The following is a 20,594-nucleotide window of genomic DNA, read 5'->3' on the forward strand; positions in this document are numbered from 1 at the left end:
GGTTAGTTCACCCAAAAATGAAGTTTATGTCATTAATTACTCTCCCTCATGTCGTTTCACACCCCTTCGTTCATCTTCAGAACACAAATTAAGATATTTTTAATATTATCCTCAATAGAAAGCAATGAAATTACCACTTTCAAGGTCCAGAAAGGTACTAAAGACATCGTTAAAACAGTCATGTGACTGCAGTGGTTCAACCTTAATGTTATGAAGAGACGAGAAAACTTTTTGTGCGCAAAAACAAAACAAAAATAATGACTTTGTTTAACAATTCCCTCTCTACCTCTTACGCAGTTTACATTAAAGACACATTGCAGCGCTGCACGTTTACGTCAGAACGCCGGCTCATTATTGCCGGCTCCTGCGTCAGCGTCACACGCATATGTCAATACTGAGCCAGTGTTCGGACGTAAACACGGATAACGCTCCGAAGCTTCCTGAAGCAGTGTTTTGAAATCGGCCATCACTAAATAAGACGTTATTTTGTTTTTTTGGCGCACCAAAAATATTCTCGTGGCTTTATAATATTAATATTGAACCACTGTACTCACATGAACTGATTTAAATATGTTTTTAGTACATTAATGGATCTTGAGAGAGGAAATGTCATTGCTGGCTATGGAGGCCTCACTGAGCCATCGAATTTCATCAAAAATATCTTAATTTGTGTTCTGAAGATGAACGAAGGTCTTACGGGTGTGGAACGGCATGAGGGTGAGTAATTAATGACATTATTTTCATTTTTGGGTGAACTAACCCTTTAAGATGTGACTTACAACAGAATTTCTATCCACATTTCTTCTGCTGCAAACCATACTTTCAAACCCTTGTTAACGTAAGACATGTTACAAAACCAGTGCGTGCATACAAACCAACATCCTCCTCACAACCACAAAATGTGCGCAAAAATCAGCCAATTGAAGATGCCCTTCTATCTCAGCAAGGCTGTGCAGGGCCTCATGGCGCAACATTATTAACATGTTTTAGTACATTACTAAGGTAAAGTTGCTAACAGTTTTATATTTTGATAAGATTTTTCGGTTAAACTTTATTTAAAGGTGACATAGTTACACGTTACTACATGCATTTACTATAGAATTAACTCTAAACCAAACCTTAACTCTACAGTAAGTACATGTAGTTAATTAATATTACTCAGTACTTATTTGAGTAAGTACAATGTAACTACGTCACCTTAAAGAAAACCTATTATACAAGATGTAATATAAGTTTCTGGTGTCCTCAGAATGTGTGTGTGAAGTTTCAGCTCAAAATCCCCCACAGATCATCTATTATAGCTTGTCGAATTTGACCCTATTTGGGTGTGAGCAAAAACACACCCTTTTTGTGTGTGTCCCTTTAAATGCAAATGAGCTGCTGCTCCCGCCCCCTTTCCAGAAGAGGGCGGAGCTTTAACAAAGCTGGAGAATCTCACGCAGCCAAAATGAGGATTGTCAGTAACGGTGTTCAGCCTTACATTGTTCAAACCGGAGTCGACACTGATGGAGAGACTCAGGAAGAAGTTACAACTTTTAGACGTTTCTGAATGGTTAGTGGATAAATTGATGTAGTTGCTGTGGAGTTGATTCAACTCATCCACTAGCATGTGCCGTCATGTTCATCTTTTGTGTTGAATTGACCCTCGTTTGTGAAGCAGTCCGGCGTAAAATGACAGCATGTCAACAACACTCTACTACAACAACTCTTCCTCTTCTCTAAAGCAGCCCAACATGGCCCCGCCCCCTTTGTTGTGCGTTCTCGGGGGCGGGGTTTATGTAAATTTTAGGGTTAGTGATGTCACTAACCCAGGAAGAAGCTCGTTGTAGTCCCTACCAGCCGTTTGTTGTAGTCCTTAAACAGTGATTTCTGTAAAAGAAAATATCTCCCTTTGCATTGAACTTTGAGTGTCGTAACTTTGCAGATGTTGTTTATGATCAAACAGCAACATTACACACTAACTGAAGTTAAAAAAGTCAAATCATAATCAAGGACACCTTTAAAATAAAGTGTTACCCATTTTTTAGCATGTTTAGCACTAACAAAGTGTTACCATTTTTGCAAATTTTCATTTGACTTAATTTTCCCCGACTGGATACAAATAATTGCAATATAAAATAGTTTGAGCATTAAGGTTTAGTTTTATTACTTGGATCAAACTAGAGGAGGATGGCTGATCCCTGTGAGTCTTGTTTCATCTCCCGAGGGTTTTTCTTGCCTTGTTTATACCTGAAGTGCAATAAGTTCAGTCCTTTGAGACTGACAAGAGAAAAGAACATGGACCACATACAGAAACAGGCAAATGATGCAAGCAAAAGAAATAGTAAATCCTTACCAATGAAACCCTTTAGTAATTATATGCAAAATCTGAGCCTCCCGAAGTTTAATTACCTGTGCACTGACACGGAGAGGTCTTGTGCTCTTTTTGCTCATTACTGTGATTACTGAAGCGAAATGAATTTAACTCCTCAATAAATAAACACTCTTCTGTTGGAGGTTTTGACAGTACTTTATTCCCTTTTATAAGGCTGATGGATCCCTGCATATATATATATATACAATGTTTATATATATATATACAAGAACTTGCTATATTGGAGAGCTACACCAAGAAGGGGAGAAGGTAACATCATAAACAACACTGACAGGTAATCAAAGAAAGAAGGGAAATGAGGGAATGTCTAACAGCACAACTGGATGACACTGAATGAGAAGGGAAGGGTGTTGATCGCAACTAAGAAACCTGACCTAATAACTTAAACGTAAAAAAAAATAATAAAAAACAAACAAACAAAAAACACAGATTTCACACACAGTGTATTTTAAATAGGTTAAGTGGAGAACCATTTACCATAAATATTTTTAAGGAACCAAGATATATAAAAAAGTGATTTATCAACAACAACAAAACATTGTTAGTCTCTCTTTTTAAATGTATTCTTTCTTTTCATTCTCTGCTTTTCTTTTTTTCCCCCCTCTCCAAGGCTGACTTCTCCCAAAGGAAAAATGATCAAAGCCCAAAAGATACGAGTTAGTATAAAACTAACAAATGATTGGAACACCACAATCAACGCATCACAAAACAAACCCACAGACACACAACAGCAAAACACATTATCTTCATCCAAGAAACTGCTTCAGAATGAGTCTTCTTCAGTTTTCCTCTGTGCTCGAACTTTATCAGCACTAGTAATGATCATCATAACCATCAGAATAACTTCACAGTGTGGTAGAAAGTGAGGTGAGAGCAGGAGAGCTTTGTAGTAGTTCACATCAGGAGAATTCAAACAAGATTATAATAACAAACAGAATTAGGAAACCCAATAGTTCATAGATAGTATACAAAAATCGCCACGTTTAGGTGCTTGTCTTTCCCATCACACTGCTCTGGGAAGGCATTGATTGGCTAGAAATGGGACTAGATGGTCCGATGTATCGTTCAGATGAGAGAGAATGGCCATATGCTGACAGAAGTGACCTGACATGGTGTTTTCTCATCAGGGAAAGCGGATCGTAGCCAACGGAATAACGTGTGAGCGGCAGGTTGTTCTTTCCGAGCGGTTAGGTTCGTTGCCGCAATGCTCGCCTCTTCCTGTTGTAGTAGTGGTGTAGACCCGTCTGTCTGGAGTAGTTCATCATGTAGTTTTGTTTACGGGTGCTGTGAAGAAGAGAGCAGACAGAGGCAGGTTGGGTTAACAGTGCAGGTAAGGAGTTCTCAATCTCTCTTCTAATTCGTAACTAGCCTTCTTTAAGAATTCACATAGTACTACAGAATCAAATCGATCGTTCACTCGTAACCTCAAACACTGTCATCATAGTTCATTTTATGGTCCTTTGGAGCTAATGGATCTCAATTGTTTTGTAATCGACAGAGACTTTGACTGAAGACATCTATAGCAGTGCTTGAGGTTGGAGCTTGAGGAAAGACTGACAGATGAAAAAAAGGATAAAGAGACCAAACGTAATAACAGTGAGAGGTTGTGAGGAGGAGAGACAGACTGACAGTGTTAAAAATAAATAAATTAAATGTGGAAAAGATTCTGAGAGTTGCTATTGCTTAGCCTGTCATTGCCTCTTCTGTCCGTCAGGTTGGGACCAATGAGCCAGGAACGCAGCCAGGACAGGAAGGGGCGTCTGCAAAGCATGAAGGGACAGGAGGGTGGGAGATGGTGCTGTGATGAGGGTGAAGGACCGGTGAAAGGGATCTTATCTGTGAGTCTTTGGACTAGTGGAGATACAGCCACGACACACAAAGTTAGCAATGGCTTATGGACAAATACGATCAAAATTAAGCGACCTGGGAGGGTTACTAAGCATGCAAACAAATGTTTGATTTGACTGTATTCACATATCCTATCAGGCATTTTAATCATATTTATTGAAAGGCTTTTGTCACCATAATATAATAATAATAATAATAATACACTTTAAAAAGTGGTAACCTTAAAACAACTTCACTATTATAGTAAAAACATTTTTACACTGTAGGTTTCAAATGCAAGCCATTTTAGAAGGTGTTTAGATGACATGATGCAAAGTCTTTTCCATTCCATCAATGTGGCTTCAAGTTGTAGAATGACAGAGATGGAGATTAACCTCATACAGTATCACACCACAGTAGGACTCGTAAATTGTGGGAATTGACTCCTTGAATTGTGATCACTGTGCAAATTAAGGTTCAGAAACTGATGGCTTCTTTCTCAAGTCATCTGTCCAACCTATTCAACATACACTATATGGACAAAAGTACTGGGACACACATCTCAATGCTGGAATTCAGGTGTTTCAATCAGACCCATTGCTCTTCCCCATCTCACCTGCTTTCCTTTCCATAACTGCCCGCCATGGATTTTACTCAGTTTTTCGCCGGTATGTCGCTCTCTAAATCTGACGCTTATCCCAAGGACAGCTTATGACGGGCCTGTCCGGCCGCATATGGTGCACTGATCACCGCTAAGGACCCTCACCCATTCTGTGTGGTCTGCTTGGGCCTCAAGCACGCAGAGGAGGCTTTGGAGAACCCGGAGAATTGCAGCCATTGCTTTATGTCGCCTAACAAGCTCCAGCGGTGCCATCTTAAAGTTGCTGTGACTCAGTGCATTGAGCTCAGCCTTTCTGGGTCGGATGGGGGACAGGGTGACGACGACATGCTACCGAGGGCCTCCAGAGGCGCAACGTCTCTTGAATGGGCTGACCAGCCCGATCCTGCATTCTCTGAAGAGGATATCTTTGTGGGCAACCTCTCGTTCGCTGACAAACCAGGCCTTCTCGAGGTCTCAGAGGATGAGGAGGCCATCCCGCCTTTTGGCATTCCCCAGGCTCAACATTGAGTGGCTGGCTCTACAGAGTGGAGAATCTGGTCTTGCCAAACAAAATGGACCGTTTTTCTGCCTCAGTTCATCAGGCCAAATACAAGTCCTCGGCCTTGGCTGTCAGGGCCCTCAACATCTCCACCCTCCTCTTCACTTACCAGGTGAAGATTTTGGACAACTTAGGACAACAGCTGGACAAGGGATCTCCCTCGCCAACCCTGTGGAAGGAAATCCTCATGGTTAACGACCTCGTCCTCTGTAATGCCCATCAGGCCGTCTAAGCGCTTTCTGTGGTGGTAGAGTGTGCACTCTGGCTTAACCTGTCGGACCTCCCTGACAGTGAGAAGAGGCGCACCCCGGTAGATCCCGGTAGATTGCACTGATGCAGCAACGATGCGATGACAAAAAGGAGGATGAGGCCTTCAGGTTATACCTTCCCAGGAAGGCGGTTCCATGCCAGGTGCCCCCTGCACGTTTGCCTACCCCACCTGTCACGGGACGAAACTTCCAACAGGGCAAGGAAAGGCCCCGCAACAAACCCCCTCCAAGGCAGAGTAACCCACCCTCTGTGAAGCCCTGGGGAAAAATGACTCCCGCAGCCAGAAAACCCTCAAACCCTACCCCCACCAACTTGAAACGCAAGTGGCCGGCCTGATGTTCGGCCAATGGGGTCACAGAGTCTTCGTTCACGGGCTACAAGCCCATTAAATTCTCTTTCTGCCCCAGAGCCCCTGTCTGAAAGACGGAGAGTCTCTCATGGAGGGGTCAGCCACCTCCCTCCCGAGGCTGCCCAGCCCATGTGTTCAGTGGACGTTGTGTGTTCTTTTCCTCCGCGGAGGATCAGAGGCTGAATCCTCATGTCATATTCATGCCCTATGGATGCATATGACCAGGACCAGTGCTTTCCGGAAGAGCGACCAGCTCTTATCTCTTTATTTCATGGGTGCGCCTTCACAGGGGGAGTCCTACATCTAAACAATGCCTCTCACATTGGTTTGTTGATTGACTTGGCATGAATCGAAGGGAGTGCAGCCCCCAGGAGACATCAGAGCTCATACCACGAGGGACTTTGCCAGGCATTGGCTGCGCGCTTCTATCTGTCTTGCCAGACTTGATGCAATTGGATGCTTCTGCAGAGGTCAGGTACGGATGCCATTCCCATAGGTGGATCTCTCCACTCGATGTTTCAGGGAACCGGGGTTACAACAGTAACCTTTTGTTCTGTGGACAATGCCAGGAGAACGTCACCTGCCTGACTGTACATTTTGGTGGAGGAGGGATAATTGTATGAGGTTGTTTTTCAGGGGTTGAACCAGGCCTCCTACTTCCAGTAAAGAGGTAAATCTTAATGCTTCTGCATACTGTGACATTTTGGACAATGCTATGCTTCCAACTTTGGGAAGGCCCTTTTCTATTCCAGCATGACTGTGCACTGATGCACAAAGCAAGGTCCATAAAGACATGGTTGGATGAGTTTGGTGTGGAAGAACCTGGCTGGCCTGCACAGAGCCCCTGACCTCAACCCCATCCAACACCTTAAGATGAACTGGAACGGAGATTGCGAGCCAGACCTTCTCGTCCAACATTAGTGCCTGACCTCACAAATGCACTACTGGATGAATGGGTAAAAATACCCACAGAAACACCTTCCCAGAAGAGTAAAAGCTGTTACAGGTGTAAATGTCAATGTATTTAGAATACAATGCCATTACAGTCCCTATTGGGGTAATGATCGGGTATCCCAAAACTTTTGTCCATATAGTGTATCTACATCGCTGTCACTTTTGTCCTCACATGTTCAGTTGTGCCCAGAAGGGTTCACTCTTATACACTCAGTAGCCATTTTTCTAGGGGCAGGAGGATCTGCATGCTTATTCAAATAACTAATCAGCCAATCACGGCTCCTGTGAGCTACTCGTGGCCTTTATCTTGGAATTACAGTGTCCCACACAGTCCCCAAAACTCAATCTCACGGAGCATGTTTGGCATGTGGCAGATCAGCAGAGGTGCATAGTAAACATGTAGCTGACAAATATGCAGTAACTGCATGTCTAGGCTATCCTGTCAACATAGACCAGAATCAATAGGGATTGTTCCTAGGGATTGAATCCAGGCTATTCTGGGGGCAAAGTGTCTCCAACAGTATCAGAAAGGTGTACCTTAATTAAGTGACCAGTGAGTGTATGTTGAGTCTTTCATTTCACTGTACTGCCTCACTATATTGCTTTGTGTTTGACATTTGTGTAAGGAATACAAGTATATATTTATTTCTGACACTGTATATGGGATGGGTGTATATTGTTGAAACTGTCACATTCTCCAGTGACCTGGATGACCTGTTTCTGTACATACACCTGTCCATAATGTTTTCAAGTATTTGATTAATTATTGTCTAAAACCAAAAACTAAATGAAGTGTTAGATCTATTTTGGGTGAAATTAACCTCCAGCTGTGTAGGGGAAAGAATCCTTAAATTAGATGGGTAGGATACAGGGAACAACAACAATGGAAACAACACACAGTATGTATACACACACACACAGTACTGTGCATTAGTTTTAGGTACATTAGGTGCTTCTAAAACTAAATCTAAAACTGATACTCCCTACTGGCATACTAAAGCAAAAGGTGTAAGTAAATACCTTTTAAATAAAAGTAGTACAGTAAATGTTTGACTTTTGCACAGTACTGTATATTGTGACACCTTCAGATTAGTTCCAGTATATATAAGTAACTTTGCCACTACATGTCAACTTATTCTACTAACCCAAACCCTAACCTAACAGTCTACTAATACTCTAGTGAGAGTTAGTTGACATGTAGTTTCAAAGTTACTTATAGTCAGTAGAATGTCTAAAGTGGGCTATTGAAATAAAGTGTAACCGCTGTTGGATATTTTTCAAGAAGACAATATATTGGTAAAAGCCAATGAACCTACAGTGTTGTGTTTGCAATTTTAATATAGTTACCTAAATGATAATGAACTTTAGGTAACTTTTTCATGTGCTGTTTCCACATGTATGGGGAGATGAGGTCTATAGTGATGCACGAAGGACGACCAAAGGCAGGGAACAGTGGAGCATTCTGGGAACAGCAAAGCACTTACCTGACACTACAGCCATGCCATAGGGAGCAAAATACAGAAGAGAGGAAAGGTTATAAGATGCAGGACAGGGCTGCTGCTGGCTTGCACAAAGGTCTGGGGGTGGAAGAACCCTGACCTGCATCAGCAGGACCAGAGCAACAGAGGGAATGTTGGGAGTGAAACCAGCGGGGGCCAAAGAGAAACATACATTTAGGTGGAGGTAAGGAAAGGGAAAGGTTATTGCAGAGCAGCGGAGGATGGTGGAGGCAAACAAGTGAGTGCAGTGAACATGTGGAGGGCAGAAGGGTGACAGTGACGAGAGAGAAAGAGAGCGCAGTGTGAGGACAAGAACTCGAGTGAGAGGGACGGGAGATATGTGTAGAAACAGGAGTGTGTGCATAGGATGAGTACAGGGAGTGCTAAACCTCTACTGGCCAATGCAGCACTATGTAGAAACTATGGTGACAAACTTCATTATTATTAGCCTAACAGGAGAATTTACTCGTTTCACAAGAGTCAGCTTCTTTTCTCTATGTACTTTTCTATATTATGTTATCAAGCTGTGCTGAAAGATTGTACTGATGTCTGAGTGAAGGATGGTTCATTGTCATAATTAAAGACTTGTTAATTTGTACTCACAGAATGACTTCCACATGGTCCAGCGCCCACTGATCATGACCTGCGCCCTCATGGCGTGGCTGCCACCATCGCAACTGTACCCCCCGTACACGAGCCTCCCTACAGCAAAGACAAACACACCAGTCAATGCAATTCAATCTTAAGATATAACAACGGCCCTTGAAAGAAGAATGACTCGTGGCATGTAGGTGTAATGACGTTTGTTGACAGTGATTAGGTGTTCCCAACAGGTGCACAAAACATTTTGCTGAATTACCGATTTCTCATAATTCTCAGGGTCCACAATGATGTGGAAGCACAAATGGACATATGTGAGACTTCTGCAGAGTGTGAGGGATGGGAGAAAGTGGACTAGTGATAACCACAGGAGTCTTTGAGACATCCCAATAAGGTCTTGTTCATAGATGACAAGGAAAGTAAACCTTCGGCTTAAGAAAGGACAGATCTTCACATGCATACTTCTACACCAGGAGTGTCAAACATACGGCCCACGCCGGTGTCCAATCCGGCCCAGGGGATGATACGAACAATAATAGAAAATAGAGATGCACCAGTCGACCGGCCATAAATCAGAACGGTTTTATTTTGACCTCAATTCCAGACTTGCACACAAATTCCTTAGTAATCATTTCCCAAAATGTAATTTGTGTGGGAATATTATGAGGTCTGTAAACAGGACATTAACACAGGCCAGATGCTAAAGACAGATGCAAAGAGGAGAACACAGCAGAGCAAAATCTGTACCAGGCACAGAGAGCTCACTATTCATGAAATATAAGAATAAATATTGAAATATTGAAATATGGGTGGGGGTTTATATGAATATATCTATGAAAGGGAACTGTCTTCAGAATACTTTCAGTGGCATTTTCTTTTCCTCTTCCTTTGGTCCGGACCAAAAGAACCAAGAGAACTACAAGTACCCTTAAAGCGCAGTTTTATCAGTTCAGTTCAGTTGTTGACACCCTGCTCTACTGTTTGAGCTACAGGAGCAACATACATGAGAAGTGAACATTATTTGTAACATGTAATGTAATTCTGTGTGTAATACATGTTTGCAGACTCACAGTGGGATGTTGTAGGACACTCTCTGGGCTTTGATGAAATCTTTTGGCTGGTGTTGCGCAATGACGTGCCAACTAACTCCATTATTGACGCTGTACTGGAGAAGCACGGCCCGGTCAACTGTATCCGCCTGATCCAGGGCAGCGTTACAGCTGTCTGTTTGAGACACACTGCCTATCTGCAGCACGAACATGATCTTACTGGAGGAGAGAGATGTGTAGATGGTGACTGATTGTATTAACGACTAAAAAACAAGAAAACAAATGGATGTCTTGGATAGATTTTTGCTATACCTAGCACGGGTCAGATCCAGAGGTCTAGTGATGGCTTGTCTCATCTTGCAGCCGTTGAAGTACAGCGAGTCCCCATGAGCGTGAGGAGAGAGCTGACCACATCCGCTGCCCACCCCGCCCCCTTGAATCAAACTCCAGCTCTCCTGAGACACTGAACCCGACTCAAAGTTATCCTTTATAGAGCTGGGCAGTTCACTGCTGGACAAAGAGCAGTCGTCACCTGAGGAAGACAAAACCTGTTCCTGTTTGTTCTGTTGTACTGTAAACTTCATGGAATCACAGAGTCAGAGAAAATTGATGCCCACCATGATGCCCTTCATCACAGATGCAGACGGGTCCGCTGGTGCAGTACCCATGACCGCTGCACAGACCAGGACACGCTTCCCCGATGTACACGTGATCCACGCCCCAGCTGTAGCGCTCGCCAGCCGCCTCGTGCTGAATCCAACGAAACTGTGTCGCGCTGAAGACATAAAGGAGAGTCAGATATTCACACACAGAGATTCACAGTGTGTGCCTATGGATATTTCACTTTAACAATCAACTAATTCTGCACATCTCAATGATAATGCAATCTCTCCAAAAGCCAGGTTGGGCCTGGTTGAGTTAGTTAGTAGTGCGTTGAAACTGGCGGTTATGGTAAGGGGCGGGACATTTCCCAAACACCAATCACAACACACTGCTCCAGCCGACCAATCAGAGCACATTGTGCTTTTCAGAAGGAGGGGCTTCATAGAGACAGGAACTAAAGAGCGTTACTGACAGACTGGGAAGAGAGGAGCTGCAACAATGGAGAATATGAGGAAAATAATCAACATGTTCTAGTAGAGCACAAAAACAACATCAAGACACATCAAAATGGCTTTAAAGGATGATTTATACAAACCCGATTCCAAAAAAGTTGGGACACTGTACAAATTGTGAATAAAAAAGGAATGCAATAATTTACAAATCTCATAAAATGGGACAGGTAGCAATAAGAGGCCAGAAAAGTTAAATGTACATATAAGGAACAGCTGGAGGACCAATTTGCAACTTATTAGGTCAATTGGTAACATGATTGGGTATAAAAAGAGCCTCTCAGAGTGGCAGTGTCTCTCAGAAGTCAAGATGGGCAGAGGATCACCAATTCCCCCAATGCTGTTTCATTCATTCAAAGGAGTTTCTCAGAGAAAAATTCCAAAGAGTTTGAAGTTATCATCGTCTACAGTGCATAATATCATCCAAAGATTCAGAGAATCTGGAACAATCTCTGTGCGTAAGGGTCAAGGCCGGAAAACCATACTGGATGCCTGTGATCTTCGGGCCCTTAGACGGCACTGCATCACATACAGGAATGCTACTGTAATGGAAATCACAACATGGGCTCAGGAATACTTCCAGAAAACATTGTCGGTGAACACAATCCACCGTGCCATCCGCCGTTGCCGGCTAAAACTCTATAGGTCAAAAAAGAAGCCGTATATAAACATGATCCAGAAACGCAGGCGTTTTCTCTGGGCCAAGGCTCATTTAAAATGGACTGTGGCAAAGTGGAAAACTGTTGGTCAGACGAATCAAAATTTGAAGTTCTTTTTGGAAAACTGGGACGCCATGTCATCCAGACTAAAGAGGACAAGGACAACCCAAGTTGTTATCAGCGCTCAGTTCAGAAGCCTGCATCTCTGATGGTATGGGGTTGCATGAGTGCATGTGGCATGGGCAGCTTACACATCTGGAAAGGCACCATCAATGCTGAAAGGTATATCCAAGTTCTAGAACAACATATGCTCCCATCCAGACGTCGTCTCTTTCAGGGAAGACCTTGCAATTTCCAACATGACAATGCCAGACCACATACTGCATTAATTACAACATCATGGCTGCGTAGAAGAAGGATCCGGGTACTGAAATGGCCAGCCTGCAGTCCAGATCTTTCACCCATAGAAAACATTTGCCGCATCATAAAGAGGAAGATGCGACAAAGAAGACCTAAGACAGTTGAGCAACTAGAAACCTGTATTAGACAAGAATGGGACAACATTCCTATTCCTAAACTTGAGCAACTTGTCTCCTCAGTCCCCAGACGTTTGCAGACTGTGATAAAAAGAAGAGGGGATGCCACACAGTGGTAAACATGGCCTTGTCCCAACTTTTTTGAGATGTGTTGATGCCATGAAATTTAAAATCAACTTATTTTTCCCTTAAAATGATACATTTTCTCAGCTTAAACATTTGATATGTCATCTATGTTGTATTCTGAATAAAATATTGAAATTTGAAACTTCCACATCATTGCATTCTGTTTTTATTCACAATTTGTACAGTGTCCCAACTTTTTTGGAATCGGGTTTGTACACATTTATGGGGACAGAATAACTCATACCCAGAAGACACATGGTCAGGCAGTTGAATGGTGACTCTGGTCCACGCTGAACTGTTGACAGGACTGTAGATCGTGGACTCGTGGAACTGGAAAGGTGAGCAACCCACGTTGTTGACGGAGGAAGGGAGACAGGCGGACTGGACTAACTGCCACACGTCTGACCTGTGAAAGACAAGAATCCAGAAAACTTTGAACCAATATTCTGTTAACATTACTGGAAGAACATTTGTTGCCAGAACATTATATAAAGTTCAGAGAACATTCCCTGTTAGCTGGTACAAAAATGAAAGTGCAAGGCTTTGTAACAAGTACATACGATGTTCCATCGAGATCAGCGTCACTCACCTGGCATCCTTCCTGTACTGCAGAAGCACTGAATGATGGTCATCACATCTGTCTGCCTCACAGCCGACCACAATCTACAGTGGACAGACACCAGTGTCACTGCATATATGTGTGTGTGTGAGAAATCTGAATGATACTGAACATCTCGTGCTCGAACCTTGAACTGTAAGACGTATCCAGGCTGAACAATGAGTTCACGGGTTGCCAGGATGTTGTGCGAGCCGTCTTGGTTCTTGTTGGGCCAATACAAGTGGAAAGACGGGTTTCCGCAGAATCCGGCCGTACGGACAGCGTTGGGATAGAAGCTCCAACTCTCTTCATGAGAGACACCCTCTGGAGGAAGGAGAACATTACTGTAGAGCTGTAATACGGACAGTAGCTCTAAGTTACGATGACATGCATCTCACAAATGCCCCAGTTTGATTTCCTTGATTCTAGGATCACCGATTTAAACTTCAGGATAATAGTGGAATCACATATGACGACTAACCATCATCAAAGGTGTCCAGCAGAGTGCTGGGGTTAATGTCAGAGCCGCCCACGAGGATGTTGTCTAAAGCCCACTGAGCGCGCTCCACGCTGGGCCTGACCAGGCCTGACGACAGTGAGAACGGCTGCCACCAGCGCAGACGCGTGCCGTTGGTCAGAGCTCTCTCCGGCAACACGATGTAGTCTCTCCTCACAGATACGTACTTCAGATAGTCCATCTCATGGAGCAAAGTCCAGGACACACCTTACAGAGAGAACATGAGGTGAAGCGAACGCATCCATGTATAACACTTGTGTCTTTAAATTCAGTTCTTCTCTATATCAGTGTCAGTGTTTCTGAACTCCATCTTGAGTTTTCTTCACAATATTCCTCATTTAAATAATTCATGCGCAGAATAAAGGGGCGGGGCCTGGTTGAGTTAGTTAGTAGTGTGTTGAAACTGGCGGTTATGGTAAGGGGCGGGACATTTCCCAAACACCAATCACAACACACTGCCCCAGCCGACCAATCAGAGCACATTGTGCTTTTCAGAAGGAGGGGCTTCATAGAGACAGGAACTAAACAGAGCGTTACTGACAGACTGGGAAGAGAGGAGCTGCAACAATGGAGAATATGAGGAAAATAATCAACCTGTTCTAGTGGAGCACAAAAACAACATCAAGAGTTTGAAGAGGGGCGTAACAGGTCTACTTTAATAAAAGTGATGTTGGGAATTATTGTGTGTTTGTGTTATTACTAATGAAACATACCTCCATCAATAGAATAATCCAATAACACGCCCTCTTTCCGACAGGTTGGACGATGGCACAGCGTAACATTCTCCTCACTGCCGATTTTAGCCCAATACTCCACAAATCTGGAACAGGCACATGTTATTAATATGAGAATATACTTAATTACTGCCTATTATTGACCCCTGAAACCTGAACACGGTCCCAGCAAACACACAACGTTCCCAATACTTTAGTTTTTGATTCCCATTTGTTTTCATTTTGTTTTTGGTAACCAAATAATCACAAATCTAGGATTGTTCTTTTTAGGTTATATTTTTTACAACCATAAAATAACGTTTACAGAAAATTGCAGGAAGTTTTTTTTTTTTTTTTTTTTGACAGAACATAATTCATAATGTTTTTCATAATTTTTTTTTTTTATTTTTCAACATTTTTTCATGACTGACATTATTGTAATTAATACAATGTAGAAATTTGCCATAAATAAATAAAACTTTATAGCTGAAAGTTTTAAACCCAGGCTAAGCGTAATATGAGAAGCATAAAAGCCTCATATACTGTATTATATCTTCATGTGTTTGTCCAGCACACGTTTTCTCCCGTCAGAAAGTCTCACAGTCGTGTCATTTAAAACTAAATGTCATTTTGTTTAACCGCCTCACACTGAAGAGAGCCTGAGGTTAACTGAGATTTGTTTGTTTATTGTTTATATATTATTGATGTGCTCGGCTTCATGAGCGTTCTAGGGGAAAAAAAACAAATCGGCCTACTTCCGTAAAGAAAACTTTCCTGTATAACCAAAAACAAACCTTAAACGTGAGTTTTGGGAACATTCTGTGAAGCAAAACCTGTTGGTTGGGTCTAAACAGCTCCATCATGCTGACACCAAAGCGTCTCTGTGAAGGATTTGACATGCAGCATGTGTGTGGCAGAATGAAAAAATGTGTAGTTACTTCGCCCCACGCAAGTCCAGATCGCTAGTGACCGCCTGTCTGGCGCCCGCCCCGTTGAAATACAGAGCCGTTCCCTCCACCAGCACCCTGCAGTCGGTACAGGGGGAGCCGCCCTCCAGCATCTGCCACTGCGGCCCGCGGGCCCCGTCCCAGTCGAAGCGCTCCTTCAGCGAGGCCTGCTGGAGACACAGTGACAGCTTGATGTGTGCGGCGCTCGCGCGTGCGTTCAGACGTCTGTCCGGCTGCGCTGTGCTCTGCTTTACCTTCAGCGTGCTGCTGGCGTAGCAGCTCGGCCCCGTGAACCCGGGGTCGCACAGGCAGTGCTGGTCCAGACAGTCTCCGTGACCTCCACAGTGGTTCTCACAGGCTGGACCGATGTAGAAGTTCTCCACCGCCCACTGCGTATCCGAGTGCCTCTGATAGAAGCGGAACCGCACCGTTCTGTGGACGACAGCAGGACAATCAAACTCTGTCCCTGCACATGCATGTATAGAAACACAAACGAGTGTGTGTCTGCGATATCTCACGTGTCTGCGAGACTGTCTGGCAGAGGGTAGACGGCTCGCTTCCATCCGTCGGCAGGGAAGAAGACGGACGGCTGCGACACCTGTCCGGCGCAGCGAGGGTCTGCAGGCAAACACTGAGGCACCAGGTACTTCCAGGTCACACCGAAGTTCACCGAGTACTGAACGTGAACCTGTCTCTCCGCAGGCTTCTCCGGCACGCTGCAGCCGACCGCAATCTAACAGAAAACACACATGACCGTGGGAGCTGGGATACGTGTGAACTCAAAGTCGTTTTGATCTGTGCCGCGATCACGTCTCGGAGCGGGTGATTTCTTCAGTTCAAAGGCGAGGAACGACATGTTTTTATGAAAGATGATATAATGCTTTAGTAACTAAACAATTAACATCTACTCCATAGGAGCATGCGTGCATTAGTTTACCTTGAACTGCATGACCCAGCCTTTGGCAGGAACTAAGTCATGCGTAACGGCGTAAACTTCCTGTCCATCGGTGTTTCCGCACACCATGACTCCGTCTGGAGAGCTGCAGAAACGTTTCACGGAGCAGTCTTCAGAAAACAGCCAGTGATCGCTCACTGAAACGAAACAGATTCCAGTCAATATGTGTGCTGTATACAGAGAGGAAGTGAGAGCAGGAATGAGTTACGGCCAGCGACCCCGTGACCTGCACATGCAAAACTGACTTAGACCAACATCACATGCGCATCTTTCTTTAGTGTGTAATGCTGCTGTTTGAGCATGAAAAAGCTCTGCAAAGTCCCTCATGCGGGAGTTATTCTCTACATCTTCTAGAGTTATTTCGTACCGATGGTCTCCTCCTGATGGGCGAGCGAGCCGCTGTGGCGGGTGTGTGTGCCGTCGGCGGGCGCTCGCTCATGACTGGGCAGTGCCACTCCTCCAAACGTGTCTGAGATCTGAGCGTGAGCGTCTGAGCCGGAGATCAGCACATTATCCAGGGCCCAGTCGCTCCGATCCGCACCGTCATGCTGAGGCTGCCACCAGCGTATCCGAACGCCCACGACCCGCGCCGCAGCCGGCAGCAACACGTTCACAAACCTGCAGACCAGAGCGGTATAATTCACCCAATCAGATTCTAATCTCCTAAACCTCTGAACAGTAGTGTATTTCTGATAGAGTTACAGTGTCATATGTTCGCAGAGCCAGAGAATCGGCACAGATCATGATGGATCTTGGATATTGGCTTCGTTCACATCGAGGACACAGTCCTAGCTGACAGACTTACTCAGGCTTGCTGTACTGGTCGTAGAAGATCTCGGTCAGCAGACTCCAGCTGATGCCAGCGTTCACACTGAACTCCAGCAGAACGCCCTGATTGCGGTTGCTGGGCGCGATCATACAGCCGTACATGAAGTAGAACTGGATGAATTCAGCGCTGGTCAGATTCAGATCCACCGTCACCAGCTGACGAGAGCAGCTCTGGACATCAGACAAACAACAGAAACTCAAAACTGTCATGTGTGCCGTAATGCATCAGACAGGTGGATAGACTGGACCTCAGCTAACAGGGAACGTTTTCAGAACGTTCTGTCAAAGTTATGAGCAAACGTTCTTTCAGTAACGTTAATATAAGTTATCTGGTCTTTAATAATGTTCTCAAAGTAATTTTGTAACAAATTAATTGTTTTTTAAAAAACAAATGTAATTTTACTCTGTTTATTAATGTTTTTACTTCATATTTGTGCAGTTTTTGGAGGATTTATCATCTTTTAAATTTATATAAAAAATAAACAAATATTTTTTAATAGGTTTTATACAAAAGCAGCTTTTTATGTAAAAATCACTTTATAAAAGACCCACATTTCTAACTTTCATTCATGGGGATAACATGGATAATTTGACATGGTTTAGTGTGAGATTTTTGCCCATCTTTTGGAAAATGCAGTTTTAAAAGTAAAAAATCATCACTTTATCCAGTAGATGGCAGCAGAGCTCCACTATTTGCTGTTTGACTGACTGAAAGACGTCTTTTCACAAGTATTTTCAGCTGGATTCATATCTAAATATTATGATATCACAATTATGACAATAAAAATTACTTTTTGTCAAAGTTTAGTATTTTTTTGTACTGAAAAAAAAAATAAGTTTTTCAAAAATGTTGATTTTGAGGATGAATTTCATTTCATTACAAAAAATGCTAAAATTTAAAAAATATGATAAATCCTCCAAAAACACATGTGTGCACAAATTTGGAATAAAAACATTAATAAATAGAGTAAAATTACATTTGTTTAAAAAAAAAAAAAAACAATTATTCTGTTACAAAATTACATTTTGTTGCCTGTGGTCTCTGGAGACCCTGAGTGTACTTCCCAAACGAAGACCGCACAAGGGTTAATGGAAAGTTTTTCTGAAACATTTTAGTTGGACGTTTTTTAAATGTTATAACTTGTTTCAGAACGTTCAGGGAACATTCAAAAGTAACATTCACATAATGCTTGAAGATGATAAAATGGAATGTTCCCTTAATGCTTGCAAAAAACTGGACATTTAGAAAACATTCAGAAATAACTTAATGGGAACTTTAGCGAAATGTTCTTAGAATATATTTTTGTTAGGTGAGACAGTCCTTTGGTTTACAGTGTGGTTGTAAAGGACTCTAAACATAAACTAGACTTGAGATAGTTAGATTTGACTTCAGCAAGATTTTTATGGAAAGCTTGCAGGGTGAAAGTTTTCTGAATAAACTCGTATGATATCTGAGATGCAGTTTGCTCAGAGGCATTGGAGAGACACGACTATCTGCGGGAAGATTTCACGGTCTGATGAAAGTAAAATTGAGCTTTTGTGCCTAATCGTGAAGCTCACACTCCTCTGAGAACATCATCCCTACGGAGAAGGACAGCAGGGACGCCAAACTCATAAAGACACGATGAAAAATGGATGGAGTAAACTATAAAAAAGCCTTAGAGGAAAACAAGCTGCAATCCACAAGACTCCTGGGACAGATTCTTCAGGAAAATAAGCTCTTTGCCGACGGTTGTTCTCAGTATTATCTGTGGAAGCGGGAATATTTATGAAGTCACTGACTTTGTTTTTAGTTTTCATCTATACTTGGTCATATTCTTACTTCATGACCCAGCTGACACAAATATGCTCAAAAAACCTTCACATTAAGTTATGAAAACGTTATTTCTGAATGTTTTCTGAAAAAATGCTAGACGAACGATGTATAAATAATGTTTTGTGCAAACGTTTTGAGAACATTATAAAAGACCAGATAACTTTCTATTAAAGGATTAGTTCACTTTCTAATTAAAATTTCCTGATAATTTACTCACCTCCATGTCATCCAAGATGTCCATGTCTTTCTTTCTTCAGTGGAAAAGAAATGAAGGTTTTTGAGGAAAACATTCCAGGATTTTTCTCCATATAGTGGACTTCACTGGGGTTCAACGGGTTGAAGGTCCAAATGTCAGTTTCAGTGCAGCTTCAAAGAGCTCTACATGATCCCAGACGAGGAATAAGAGTCTCATCTAGAGAAACCATCGGACATTTTCTCAACAAAAAACAAAATTAAATTTTTTATACGTTTTAACCATAAATACTCATCTTGACCTCTTCTTCTTCTTCTTCTTCTTCTTCTTCTTCTTCTCTATTTGAATTCCAGCAGTGTAGACACTGCTAAGTGTATTACTGCCCTCCTCAGGTTGAAGTTTGAACTAATTGTTATATACTTGCACTAGCATATTGTATATGACAAATTAGTTCAAACTTTGACCTGAGGAGGGCAGTAATACACTTAGCAGTGTCTACACTGCCGGAATTCAAATAGAGAAGAAGAAGAGGAGAGCTAGTTCAAGATGAGCATTTATGGTTAAAATGTATAAAATTTTTATTTATTTTTTTTTAGTAAATGTCTGATGGTTTCTCTAGATAAGACTCTTATTCCTCGTCTGGGATCATGTAGAGCTCTTTGAAGCTGCACTGAAACTGACATTTGGACCTTCAACCCGTTGAACCCCAGTGAAGTCCACTATATGGAGAAAATCCTGGAATGTTTTCCTCAAAAACCTTCATTTCTTTTCCACTGAAGAAAGAAAGACATGAACATCTTGGATGACATGGGGGTGAGTAAATTATCAGGACATTTTAATTCGAAAGTGAACTAATCCTTTAATGTTACTGGAAGAATGTTTGTTCATAATTTTGAGAGAACCTTCCCAGAACGTTCCCTGTTAGATAGTGAGATTTGAAGTGTGAATGTGAGAAACTCTTTGAGGGATGAGGGCTTTACCCCGCTGAAGTGCAGGGCGGATCCTGAGGCCACCGCGCCACAGACGCTGCTGATCTTGCCGCCGGTCAGCAGGTGCCAGTGATTGAGCGCCGGAGCTCGACTGAAACTGTCCTTCAGCTGGACGGGCAGAGAGACCAGCGGCTCATCGCAGAACTCGCCTCCCCACTCCGGGTCACATCTGAAAGAGAAGAGCCGTGAGGAAGCGCAGACATCCTGCAGGCGTGAGCGTGAGCGTGAGACGGACTTACACACAGGAGCTCTGTCTACAGCGGCCGCGGCCGGAGCACATGTCAGGACAGCCGTCACCGATGTACAGGTTATCCAGAGCCCACGTCTGCTGCTTATCGAAGGGCGCCGGCTGGAACCAGCGGAACCGTGTGGCTGTGGACCTGAGCATTCGCCACAAAACAACACAAAAAACTTTCAATTCAAGTGTTTTCTTAAATTATGTCCTAACACTCTCTTCTGATTGGCTGTGATTTGTGATCGGTTTTGTTGGGTCGCATCTGGTTAGGACACAGTGTTAGACGTC

At 43.0% G+C, this 20,594-nt stretch overlaps 1 protein-coding gene across 4 annotated transcripts in view; it reads right to left on the reverse strand.

Moving 5' to 3' along the window:
• Positions 1-2,490: 2,490 nt before the first annotated feature.
• The window catches only part of reln (reelin), an 89,482-nt gene continuing 71,378 nt past the window's right edge, over positions 2,491-20,594 (reverse strand). The window contains exons 47-65 of one of the 4 annotated variants that reach the window (XM_048168055.1): positions 20,311-20,451; positions 20,063-20,240; positions 17,051-17,244; positions 16,613-16,863; positions 16,228-16,382; positions 15,809-16,023; positions 15,545-15,722; positions 15,282-15,457; positions 14,344-14,450; positions 13,595-13,837; positions 13,262-13,437; positions 13,105-13,178; positions 12,760-12,921; positions 10,700-10,857; positions 10,395-10,614; positions 10,104-10,301; positions 9,037-9,135; positions 8,419-8,424; positions 2,491-3,658 (exon numbers count right to left, since the gene is read on the reverse strand). In XM_048168055.1, the coding sequence (XP_048024012.1) occupies positions 3,562-3,658; positions 8,419-8,424; positions 9,037-9,135; positions 10,104-10,301; positions 10,395-10,614; positions 10,700-10,857; positions 12,760-12,921; positions 13,105-13,178; positions 13,262-13,437; positions 13,595-13,837; positions 14,344-14,450; positions 15,282-15,457; positions 15,545-15,722; positions 15,809-16,023; positions 16,228-16,382; positions 16,613-16,863; positions 17,051-17,244; positions 20,063-20,240; positions 20,311-20,451 (3,028 nt within the window). In that variant the 3' untranslated portion in view covers positions 2,491-3,561. Of the gene's footprint in view, positions 4,135-8,418; positions 8,425-9,036; positions 9,136-10,103; positions 10,302-10,394; positions 10,615-10,699; positions 10,858-12,759; positions 12,922-13,104; positions 13,179-13,261; positions 13,438-13,594; positions 13,838-14,343; positions 14,451-15,281; positions 15,461-15,544; positions 15,723-15,808; positions 16,024-16,227; positions 16,383-16,612; positions 16,864-17,050; positions 17,245-20,062; positions 20,241-20,310; positions 20,452-20,594 lie in introns of all 4 variants that reach the window. The other 3 variants (XM_048168054.1, XM_048168053.1, XM_048168056.1) reach the window with 3 other exon arrangements.

This window comes from Megalobrama amblycephala, linkage group LG19, assembly GCF_018812025.1.
Source record: "Megalobrama amblycephala isolate DHTTF-2021 linkage group LG19, ASM1881202v1, whole genome shotgun sequence".
NCBI lineage: Eukaryota > Metazoa > Chordata > Actinopteri > Cypriniformes > Xenocyprididae > Megalobrama > Megalobrama amblycephala.